Source organism: Tiliqua scincoides, chromosome 2 (genome assembly GCF_035046505.1).
Source record: "Tiliqua scincoides isolate rTilSci1 chromosome 2, rTilSci1.hap2, whole genome shotgun sequence".
NCBI lineage: Eukaryota > Metazoa > Chordata > Lepidosauria > Squamata > Scincidae > Tiliqua > Tiliqua scincoides.
Window position 1 is genome coordinate 169,098,465 of NC_089822.1, and position 12,417 is coordinate 169,110,881.

At 44.0% G+C, this 12,417-nt stretch overlaps 1 protein-coding gene across 1 annotated transcript in view; it reads right to left on the minus strand.

Annotated features, from left to right (window-relative positions):
• Nucleotides 1-12,417, minus strand: part of HOOK2 (hook microtubule tethering protein 2) — a 30,710-nt gene that overhangs the window by 1,495 nt on the left and 16,798 nt on the right. The window contains exons 12-21 of the mRNA XM_066614182.1: nucleotides 12,075-12,185; nucleotides 11,810-11,897; nucleotides 7,994-8,063; nucleotides 7,243-7,380; nucleotides 6,423-6,510; nucleotides 3,085-3,119; nucleotides 2,726-2,808; nucleotides 2,380-2,483; nucleotides 2,086-2,193; nucleotides 373-444 (exon numbers count right to left, since the gene is read on the minus strand). Coding sequence (XP_066470279.1) covers nucleotides 373-444; nucleotides 2,086-2,193; nucleotides 2,380-2,483; nucleotides 2,726-2,808; nucleotides 3,085-3,119; nucleotides 6,423-6,510; nucleotides 7,243-7,380; nucleotides 7,994-8,063; nucleotides 11,810-11,897; nucleotides 12,075-12,185 — 897 coding nt within the window. The remainder of the gene's footprint in view (nucleotides 1-372; nucleotides 445-2,085; nucleotides 2,194-2,379; nucleotides 2,484-2,725; nucleotides 2,809-3,084; nucleotides 3,120-6,422; nucleotides 6,511-7,242; nucleotides 7,381-7,993; nucleotides 8,064-11,809; nucleotides 11,898-12,074; nucleotides 12,186-12,417) is intronic.

Consider the following 12,417-nt stretch of genomic DNA (forward strand, 5'->3'; position numbering starts at 1 on the left):
TGTCACTTAAGCAGAACTCACAATATACAGTTAAACTTAAACAACCACATGTTTGCGCTATGCATGGAAGATAGACAAGGCAATGCAACACCCACACAAACCCTATTCCATCCTGACCAGGAAACATCCTGTGAGGCTCCCTTTTGATGTCACAGAACACAGCCTCTCTTCAAAGCCATAAAAGCAAAACATAAGCAGAGATTCTCATGATGTCAAATGCTACACAAAACAGCAAACTCCACCTGGTTACTGCAAGATCAGAGATATGTACAGTGCAAACAGCCTGTATTCTGCCAGCTCTGTTTTAAAGCAGTGTGTCAGCCTCTCTCCTCATGAAGTCTTCTGCGTTTGTCATATCCAGCCCAAACTCACCATATTATACCAGGCTGTAATGATGAGCTTTTCTTCTTGATCCTGTTGAGATTTTGACTTCTCAAAATCAGACTAAAGTGATGAAACAAATACAGAATTTATTACAGAGCAAGTATTCACAAAGAAAGGTTAACAGAACCTGAACTAAAGTTGGGGGCCTATGGAGCCCCATGTTGCCCCTGCTTCTCTCCCTGCTCAAAGATGCATTCACCATCTCAAGCTCAGCTAGAACTGAAGGGAAGGCAGAAAATATGCCTCTTATTCTGAATAGATATATAAATTTCTAGTCTGTCATATCCCAACTAAAAGGCAAAGAGATAATACAAGATGTCTACATCTACATTTCTACATCTCTTTGTAGAAGAGAACAAAAAAGGTAACCAGAAGGGAGATCAAGACAGGCAAGCCAGATGTGACAGCCAGAGCTCTGCAGAGCTCAACCACAGTGGCACAAAGACATTGCCAATTAGTTGGGAGGCAGGACACTGGCTGTATCATTTGGGCAGCACCTGCTTCCAGCTGGTGCCAACTGCAGCCAAGTATGATCATCTACAGGGCAGGAGACAGCACAAGGCAGCCCTCAAAAGGGTGGGTGGGATAGAGAGCAGAGCAGGATAGAGAGACACAAGTGAAGGGAACAACATAGTGAGAGAAGGGCAGAGGAAGGAGTCAAAAAGAAGACAGGAGGATCGGACGGAGCAAGCCAGGAGGTGAGAAAGGGAAAGATGAAGTGGTTAGAGAAGGACAAGGAGGAAAGCAGCCAGGGGTGGACCCAGGAGGGGAAAAACCAGCAGAACCAGGCAAGAGCAACTAGTCAAAAACTAGAGCATAGGAGTGACCTGGGGGAGGTCCAAGGTCACCACCAGGGCCTGACCCCAGAAGGAATGAGGTCAGCATCACCATGGGCACCACAGCAGCCTTTGCACTCCAAGCGTGGGTGAGGGTACAGCTCCTGTAGCACCCCCAAGCCCATCCAACCATCAATCTGAGAGAAGCCATCTACCTATGCAAGCCTCTCCCTGGGCTTTCCCAGGAGGGCATTACCCAACTGGAGAGAGACTGTCCACCAATAAGGGTGAAGTAACCCAGCAGAAAGAGACCCTGCTTTTTCTCCTCTGTGTTCCAAGCAATAAACCTTGGTAAACCTATGGTGACATCAGACAGTTTCTTGGGCACACCCTGATCCCATGGCTTGCCAGAACCCACTCAGTGGAACTGCCCCCACCCCAAGAGGAGGATGTGAAGGACTGCTAAATTTATATCTGAAAATTTTAATCATTTTTTAAAAACCCCATGCATTATTACCAAAGCTAGTGCTGGGTGGGCTGAAGGCTTGCAGTATATGTATCCTTGCTTGTTTGAGACCTACTATTAAATCAAAACATATGTGCTCTAATTTTTGCAGGGAAATGGGGATTAAGAATTCTTGAAAAGTAAAGATTGGGCACCTTCCTTCTCCCATGTCACTCACTCCCTGCCATTTCCTAGTCTACAGGTGTTCAAACTGTTTACAATTTCACTCCATTTTTCTCTAGCTTTGTAAAGTCAGAAAGGCAACTTAGACAGACCTTTGCCAGACATTCCAGCCACTTAAGACAACTGGTAGCATGCTTCGTTCAAGATGACCCCCCCCCCCCCCGTTTCATGAAGGACAGACAGAAGCTACAAGAAAAGAGGCTGAAACTCCTGTTCCTAATGGAAAGAGCAGCTCACCTCCAGATGGCTTATCTTCTTATCTTTTTCCTGTAGCTGATTTTTCAAAGCCTGTATTTCAAGGGGAACTATGTGAGGCTGCTGCTTGGGATCCAGTTTCTTGATTACCTATAACAGAATTGATGACAGCGGAAGAGAACCAGACTTTCTGCAAGGTTAAAGACTATTTAGATCTCTGCAAGGCCCAAAACAGGATCCTCAACTGAATCATACTGACCACAGGTATGTCTGAGCTACAAAGCCATTCTGCAATACCATCAGTACCTTCCCTCACCTACAGAGGCCATCACTTACTGTGCAGGCCTTGTCCATATAACGCTTGTATCGCTCCTCCATGGCTCTCATGTCCTCATCCTTCTTCTTCAATGACTGCTGCAGCTCATCAATCTTCTTGGCAGCTGTTTAGAAAGGCAGCTACATCAGTGTCACACAGACCCCCAAGTTTATAGGAAGAATGAAAGGTTACAAGAATGAACCATGGGAGATTTAGAATGTCAAGGTACCCAAGACTAGAATTCTACTCAAGCACCAGACCATTACCTTTTCTTGCTCGAAGTGGCAAGAAATGGCTGTGCAGAGGAGATGTACAACAGACAATCTCAGGCTTCTAAACCAAGAGACCTCACACCCAACTACTTACTAGTGCTGTCCACTTTGGGTTCTAGCTCATCAAGGCATTCCTTCTTCTTTTGAAGCTCTGCATGGGCCTCATGTAATTTCTCTCTGGCCAGGAGACAAAGGAAAAAAAACTAATCTAGGAATGCATCTTGGGCTGATGTCCAAAGGGATACAAACCCAAAGAACAAGGGGTCAAAGCTGTGCTGTAGAAATATGGCAGAATCAACATGATGTACACAGTGTAGCTAGGACTCCTAAGATGCTCCTAGATACATTTACCAAAACATTACAAGAGTCGGTCCCTTGACCTTTATGAGTCATGACCACCACCAACACCTGCATTTCACCCTTATCCCAGAGACTATGAATCAAGTCACTTACAGGTGTTCTTCCAGCTTCTTCTGCAGCAGAGAGGACTAAAATAAAGCAAGAAAAGCAATTGTTATATTAGGTTCTTTTATATAACTGGTTAGCCAGTTTTCTTGCTACCTTACCAATTGGAACAGCAAGGAAAAACCTGTTGTGTGATGCCTGGTCACTGAAGTAAGCCACTACTATATACAGTAAATGCATTTAAAAAAAACAAACAGTAATGTTTCCACTGGGTCTAATTTACAAGACTTGGAATTCTGAACCCAGACATGCCAGCACTTTATTTTAACTGGGTGCTGGGTACATCAAAGCATGCCCTGAAGAATCAAAATTTACTGAAACCCTTCCTAACTGTACAGTGCAAGCATTTATTTACATTGCCTCTTTACAAAGTTAACCATGATGCTTATCACAGCAGCTCCCTCTTACTGCAGTTACTCATGGCCCAATGCCATTTCCCAACAGCCTAGAGCATGCAGTGCTACTGACAGAGCACATGCTGCAGGAGACCAGACAGCCCAGGAGAAGCAAGTTAAACACCTACCTCTTTAGGTCACTTGGTCTCCAGTGGTTCCCTTTGGACCTATGCCAGCTCTTTGACTGGTGCAAATCCAAGGGGCAGGGCAGGGACTACAGGGGCAGGTCCAGGCCAGCAAGGGGAACAGAACCTTGGTGTGCATGGCTGCTGCTAAGATCCTCCCCCTTCTGCCCCTGGCCCTGCCTGCCCAATCCCGGATCAGCCCCCAATACCGACCTACCCACTCCAGCAGAGGTTCAATGGGTCACTGGCAGCTGTAGCCAAATGGCAGAGCAGTTTTCACAACATTGGCCCAAGACTTACAGTGGTGGATCACAGGATCTGCCACCACAAGGCCCAGATAGGTTTGCGCCATTAGGCTTCCAAGTTCACAAATGTTATGATATACCCTTTTCGCCTTCTAAATGTTTGAAGTCTTCTGCACTTCATACACATCAACCCAGTAGCGTAGCTAATGATTGTGTAGTCTGGTGCCGAGCTCAAAATGATGTCCCGGAAGTGATGTCACACCCGGGTTTTGAAAAGTGAAAATTGAGGAAAAACATGCCTCCTCCCCCCAGAAGTGCACCACATGCTTGCTCTGCTACTTCCCCCCAGCCAGTGGCATAGCTAAAGGCATCTATCTGCTTCCTGCACTCAAAGATTTTGTAGCCCCCCTCCACAACAAAATCAAAATTAAGTAAATAAATACAAAGTTTTCCCCTCATTGGTTAGAGAAACTAAGAGGGAGAGTTATTCTCGCCCTGCTAACTATAAGAGCAGCCCCACTTGAAAAGGTGTCTCTTTACTCAGCAGGGGTAACTGTATTATGACACATGGAAATGAGAGCTGACTCATATTAACACCATAACAACAATCTCATTGGCTCTCAGATCAGTCCCATAGATCAATTTTGAGTTACAGAAATCTACTTTTTGTTCCATTTGACAGTTGTGTTTTTATTTTCTGGTTAACTGACCATAACATTTGATAGAATACAGATATTCCAGTGGGGTTTGTTGCATTGCATTCCTCATTAAATTACCTTTCCAATGATATATAACATGATGATATTATTACATACCACGATTTTCAAAATTTTGGCCACTAGTGTCAAGCTCAGGTTGTTGCTCCTCTAAAGCTTGTTGCAACTGCTTTAGAGTGCAACTGCTACCCCCTGCACCTCCTTAGCTACGCCACTGCATCCACCCATGCTTAAAACCCTAATATAAGTAGGGATGTGCATACACTGTTCTAAGATTTGGTGCCAAAAAAGCAGAGTTCAAATAACTTATAAATTTGGGTTGCTCTGTTCAATTCATTTGTCAGGCAAGGAGCTATGCAAGATACCAAGTCCTGCCCTGGATCTACTGAATTCCACCAGGTATTGCCCATGTGATTTAAAGCCACAACTAAAGAACTAGTAACTTGAACTGCACAATACTTTGCATCCATCTTTTACTACTAAACATTGGTGTATAGTGTAATTACATGGTATCAACACTTGCCTAACCTCCAGCTCGAGGTAACTTGAGCCCTCAGCCATTCTGACCCACTCCCTTGACATGATCCCAACAGAGTAACATCACATACTTCAGAAATACCAGACAGTGAATGTGTGCAGGCCTATTAAGTGTATGATTCTGTTTGCACTGCTTTCTCCATGCACGGGTGCCCCACAGACTGCTCCCCACTTTGGAAACAGTATACAATAATTACAATTTGTGCATGAGAGCACCTGTGTCTTCTCACCTGAAAGATTTTGTGCAGTAACTACTTTGCACCAATAAAGAATCAAAGCCAGGTCAATCCTCATTAAAATAGCAGAGTGCAATTTGGAGCAAGAGTCAAGGCAGCAACCACAATTCTTAACTTTGCCTCAGGTTTCAGCACATAAAACTACACCTGTGCTTCTCTAAATCTTCAGAATACTCAGGTCCCTTCATAGCTCTTGGCACACGAACCAGAAAAGGCAAGCTGCCTTGATGGCAGAGAGGCTATAGTGAAGCAAGTCGGTTTGCAGCAAAATATGATAGATGTTGCAAGCAACACAGAATGTGCAAGTACTTACAATGGCCTGAAGTAGACAGGTCAGTCAGCAAGAAGGAAAGAGAGGGCTGTTAGCATAGCGAGGGGGAACAGGGCCTAATCAGGAAATCATGGAGAGTTTCATGGAATGTCAAAAGGGAAGAAAACAAGGTTCTTAATTACAGCCCAGTCACATACTGGGGATCCTTTGCCCTTTTGGTTCCCACAGGCAATAAGCCTCCTTGCTCTGAACAGACAATTCTCCAGGCAAGCAGTAATGTCAGCCTTACAGGACTCCTTTGTATAGCATGGCAGTTCCAAGTTTTAACTTAGAAGCTCCCAAGCCCATGCGCAGCCTCTCACATTACCATTCACGATGGTAATTCTAGAAATCTGAAGAGCCTCTAAGTGGCATGTACTGTACATGGATGATATTCTAAATAAAAGTCTTGGTTATTCCATATTACACAGTCCTGGCAAGTGGCAGTCACAGACTGAGGCTTACTTCCCCCACTTCTTTGAGTCCCGGGGTAACTGGGGGAAAAAAGTAGGGAACAGAGAAAGTGTTTCCCACCTCACACACAATCCTGGTTAAGAATTGTGCCATACAGAAATTACACGTCTCAGAACAGATCCTTAATCATCACTACTGCATGACTGGAAAAGGGTCACTATGCCACTTTGTCAGAAATTCAGTAGTCGGGCAATGAGGAGGTATATTTGCCGTCTGAAGCTCTCTTATGATCCCTATCCACCTGCCAAAGACTGAAAAGATCTCAAACACATTCTGTGGCAGACTCACATCCTCTGCCTTGCTTCCTTGTTCCTGGAGTGCTCGCTGCAGCTCTTCCACTTGTGCCTTTAGCTCAGAGATCTGTTGCTGGCTCAGTCTAGATGGAGAAGGCAAACAATCACACAGGAAAAGGAAAGATCAACTATAAACAGTGACAAAAGCCACAGGACTGTGAATACAAGTTACTCAAAATTCCTAGAACACAAGCATTTGCTTTAATGAAGAGCAGAGGAACAGCCCTACTGCACAACTAGTGGTCATCCATAATCCTGGCCCTGACTTTCCCACAATGAGGGGACAGGCATAATTACCCAAATGTAAGGTATTTCAAGTGCTCCAATGTGTAAAATGAATTTCCATAAACAAAATACGATTTGAGCTTACTATACAGTATTCCCAAAGAGGAAGTGTCTGTTAAAATGCTCAAGCTAGGGGAAAAATATCAATAATAGAAGCTCAGATTAAAACAGGCATAGAGTGCCTGAATTCAAATACCTCTGACCTGAGCACACAAACATAGCTTTGCAATACATGCCCTGATTTTTAAACTGGAGGTAAATGTTAACAGCTTCAGATATTGGTGTGGAAGAGAATTTAGAGTTCTTTGCTACAAAAGCTACATTTTAAAACCAAAATCAAGTAATGACAATGTGGCTACCTGGCATGCTTGCTTTCAATTCAGTAACTAAAACATGAGAAACTTTGTTGTTTCAGGTTTCTTTCCTTCTTCTGCTAGGGACTGGAGCAGAAAGGTGGGTCTCCTGGGATGAGTTCTCATAAACAACAGATGGGGTAGTCAAGCCATAAACCTTCCAGACTGATCAAGTACCTTTGCTGTGCCTCTAGCTGGTACTTTGTGCGGTTAGATTCTTCCAACAGTTCCTGCAATTCGGCCTGCTGCAGCCGGTAGGATGCCTCCTGTGCACAGAGCATCTTGTTCTCATGCTGCAGCTGCACAATAGTCTCCCTGGTCACCAAGAAACAAAAAAATGTTAGGGGCAATGAGGAGCAGCATTATCTAATGGGAGAAACCACGAAAAAAGCCACCCCCACACAGCCATTCTTGTCTCCCTGCACAGCACAAAAGCTGTACTAGCACAGCAGCCATGAGAGATTACAGATTCTACTAAACACCTGTTCAATGTGGGGACAGAGCAATAGATATTGGGATAGACAGAGAGGACATCAACTGGATGTATTAAACTAGGATATCTATAAAAGAATATTCACAAGAACCCAATTCTGGAATAGCCAGTTTCCAACTGCTAAAGAGTAGGAAACATGAGGTCTGAGCCTGACACTTGCTCTGCCTAAAAAAATCAGGAAAAATAACCCCAAAACAATTCCTTGCCTCCATCTCTACACCACCAAAGGCACCAGAAATGGTGCAATGTCTTTGTTTTGCAATCCTCCCAGCTTGCATCTTCTGGTCACACTGACCAGATGGAAGAAGTCACACACTGATGAAAGAAGCCATATACAACTATGCAGGATAGTATAAGTCCCTGGTCTGGGATCAGCCCTATAGTCTTTTTGCCACCCAGTTTCAAGCACAGGATCCTCACGAAACGGAACTTTACTTGAGTTCTGCTGGCATGATCTCAGCCGCCAAGTTGTCCACAGGAGAAGCAATCTTCTCTAGCATAGTATCTGCAAAGATAGGGAGAAGAGAATAAGGGGTTTGTTTTTAGTTATCTTTTTCCACAGTGGACCTTAGCCAAAGTGATTTTCAATAAACATCAAATTATATCAAAATGGAGCATTGCAAGAAACAGATCAATTAATAATTTGTTTCAAAGCAACAAATTACTTTCAACAAGGTGATGGTGTTATCACAAAGACAGCACATTGTCAACAAATGCTGCCTTGCCAGAAGTACAGCCATCTAAAAGATGGGATTGTGTAATTCAAGACACTTCACCTAGCTATGGCTAGGTAGCTCACCTATATCCACAGAAATCATAGTAGCGTGGCCATGTGGTTTTGCAACATTTAAGCAGGATGTGGTTAACACTGGCGTCACACCAAACAGAAAAAATTAGGACAGAAGCAAGCTACTCAGGGTTGAATGGAGAACAGGGCCTCAGGTCAGGCAATGAAAAATACAGGTCTTTCCAATCAGCTATTTCAGACACATTTCCACAGAGACATACAAAAATATAATATGAATATAGCAAAGCCTTGCAGAGATGTGATCACCCAGCTACCAGCAAGGCTATAATTCTTCAGATTCTATAATCCAAACCAACTTTCCAGCACCAACATAAGGGCAATGCAGCTCCGAGGTAAGGGAACAAACATTCCCTAACTTTGAGGAGGCCTCTATGAGTGTCACCCAGCTGCAGGATGCAGCACATGTCCCATTGGCACCGCTATGCCAGTGCTGGAAAACTGGTTAGGATTTGGGCCTTAATAGTCTAAAACTGTGCCTTTAAGGTCTCCTAGAGCTTCTAACAATAGAGGCCACTGAGACCGCTGCCCACATCTAAAGAAAGCTATAAAGAAAAAGACAATAGACTTAATTGTGGCTGTTCATGTATTACTAACTAGTCTACATCTAGTTTTTGTTGCATTACCAGTACAGTTCTACTCTTTAATAAAAGCATCCATTTGGACAAGAAAGACTGTCACATATAGACAAAAACTTGTGCCTTGCTATTCACTTTAAAAAGTAGGATCTACATTTAATACTTTTGACCGTTTAAAGAAGAAACTGTCTGGCAAGCAACTAAAGTCAATGAGTGGGGAACTAACCCCACCCCACCCTAATGCAATTGGAACTCCTCCTTGTCTTTGACTGAATGGGCACACAGAACATAAGAACAGCCCCACTGGATCAGACCATAGGCCCATCTAGTCCAGCTTCCTGTATCTCACAGCGGCCCACCAAATGCCCCAGGGAGCACACCTGATAACAAGAGACCAGCATCCTGGTGCCCTCCCTTGCACTGGCATTCTGACATAGCCCATTTCTAAAATCAGGAGGTTGCACATACACATCATTGGCTTGTAACCCATAATGGATTTTTCCTCCAGAAACTTGTCCAATCCCCTTTTAAAGGCATCCAGGCCAGATGCCATCACCACATCCTGTGGCAAAGAGTTCCACAGACTGACCACACGCTGAGTAAAGAAATATTTTCTTTTGTCTGTCCTAACTCTCCCAACACTCAATTTTAGTGGATGTCCCTTAGTTCTGGTGTTATGTGAGAGTGTAAAGAGCATCTCTCTATTCACTTTATCCTTCCCATGCATAATTTTGTATATCTCAATCATGTCCCTCCTCAGGAGTCTCTTTTCTAGGCTGAAGAGGCCCAAACACCGTAGCCTTTCCTCATAAGGAAGTTGCCCCAGCCCAGTAATCATCTTAGTCGCTCTCTTCTGCACCTTTTCCATTTCCACTTATGTCCTTTCTGAGATGCGGCAACCAGAACTGGACACAATACTCCAGGTGTGGCCTTACCGTCGATTTGTACAACGGCATTATAATATTCACTGTTTTGTTCTCAATACCTTTTCTAATGATCCCAAGCATAGAATTGGCCTTCTTTACTGCCACCGCACATTGGGTCGACACTTTCATCAACCTGTCCACCACCAACCAAGATCTCTCTCCTGATCTGTCACAGACAGCTCAGAACCCATCAGCCAATATGTGAAGTTTTGATTTTTTGCCCCAGTGTGCATGACTTTACTCTTACTGACATTGAAACGAATCTGCCATTTTCCTGCCCATTCTGCCAGTTTGGAGAGATCCTTCTGGAGCTCCTCACAATCGCTTCTGGTCTTCACCACTCGGAAAAGTTTGGTGTCGTCCGCAAACTTAGCCACCTCACTGCTCACCCCTGTCTCCAGGTCATTTATGAAAAGCAGCGGTCCCGGGACAGATCCTTGGGGCACACCACTTTTCATCTCTCTCCATTGTGAAAATTGCCCATTGACACTCACTCTGTTTCCTGGTCTTCAACCAGGTCTCAATCCAGGAGAGGACCTGCCCTCTAATTCCCTGACTGTGGAGTTTTTTCAGTAGCCTTTGGTGAAGGACTGTGTCGAACTATATATATATATATTGTATTGGCAACCTTCAGTCTCGAAAGACTATGGTATCGCGCTCTGAAAGGTGGTTCTGGCACAGCGTCTAGTGTGGCTGAAAAGGCCAATCTGGGAGTGACAATCCCTTCCACACCGGGAGCAAGTGCAGTCTGTCCCTGGTCTGTCTCCCTGGCTATGGGCCTTATATATATAGTGTCCATGGGTTCTCCCGCATTCACATGTCTGTTGACTTTTTCAAAGAATTCTAAAAGGTTTGTGAGGTAAGGCTTACCCTTACAGAAGCCATGCTGATTCTCCCTCAGCAAGGCCTGTTCATTTATGTGTTTTGAGATTCTTCAGCTGCTTCAGCTTCAGAGCTTCAGCTGCTTTGCATGTTCCTGCTAGATAGATTAATACCCATCTATCCCTTATCTTTTGTCACCCAGAAAGACCCCTTTTCTTGCTTGTCTCTTGGTTTTGCTGCTAAGGCCTTACTTATCACACACGCATTACCTCTCCTCATTGCTTATTATTAAAAAAGCTGTCATTCCTTTCAGCCCAGTCCATCTCTATGCCTCAAACATTGCCTACAAGTCATGCCTCTGATTATCCACTGATTATCCTCTGATTTTACTCACTACTGATACTGCAGTCCACCTTTAAATGCCTTATAACAAGGGGAAAAAAATCAAAATCCAATTTCTTATCTTCGTGCTGTTAAATTATAATTTCATTCTACTAGATTCCATTATTCACCCCATCTAGTGACTGAATGTGGTATAGTGTCTATATACCAATGCATCTGGGGTAAGAATTGAGAAGCAAGAAACCAGGAAGTGGGTCTTTAAAGCTATATTTCCACCAATTTGATACCCATGGAGGGTTCAGGAACAGAACCTTAGCAGATAAAGAGGCACGACCTGTATTTCTCTTTAATACAACCTCTTTTCTTTGAATGAGTTCTGGCCTCCTGATCAGTCTTCCTCTTGAGGCAATTAGAGCAATGCTCTGCTATTGACATCAACAGTTCAAAGTTACTCTCTGCTCTTGTTGCTATGGCATATGAAATTGGAGCCAGCTTTACCAGATGGTTAGCTGCCTGCTTTCCTAGCTAGTTAGAATTTGCTGCAGAAGAAAAAGGTTCCCCAGCATTTGAGTAATTCCCTCAGAACTGATTTGGTGTCCCTGCCCCAAAAAACACAAATCAGGTAAGTTCAAGAGTAAAAGCATCAGTCAAAGTAAGCATACTACTAGTTCATAATAACTTGACTATGTTAACACATAGGCATGCCCTCCTGCCCCATCTTATGCAAACCATTGAAATTTCTCCAGCACAGACACCATTGGAGTACCCAGGTCCTCACCTGCTTGGTTTAGGAATTTTTGCTGCACCTGAGCGCATCGCAACTCTTCATTGGCCTCCCGGAGGGAGTCTCGCTCTTCAATCAGCCTCTGTGAAAAAGTCAAGCACGGCTATAGGACTATCTGGATACCTGCCCATAATAAGCAATTGTGCTTCATTACCTCCAAGTAAGTAACAAAATTGACAAGATCCTACTGCCCTCTGCTGCCAGACCTTCATCCCTAAGACCAGGAAACCTCCCATCATGAGGGCCAGGCCCATATTACCTCTTTTTCTTTTACCAGCGCCTCAAACTTCTCCTTCAGGTTCTTGAACTCAAACTGCCATTTCTCTGCTTTCAATGCCTCCTCTGCATGTTTGCTGTGGAGCTCTTGCACCTGGATGGAAGGAAGGACTTGGGGTTTGCCAGGGCATTTTTTGTCTGTCTTCACCAACACCTCTTCCCGTAGGCTTAGCACAGATTTTGTGTCTAATTTTAGTGCTGCTAAGCAAGACATTCCTAGAGAACAAAATGGGTTCAAGCACAAGATGAGACTGCTCAAGATAGCAGTTGCAGTACAACAGATACAGTTGTCGGTTTCGCTCTTGTCAGGTGGTTTTTTTAATCTA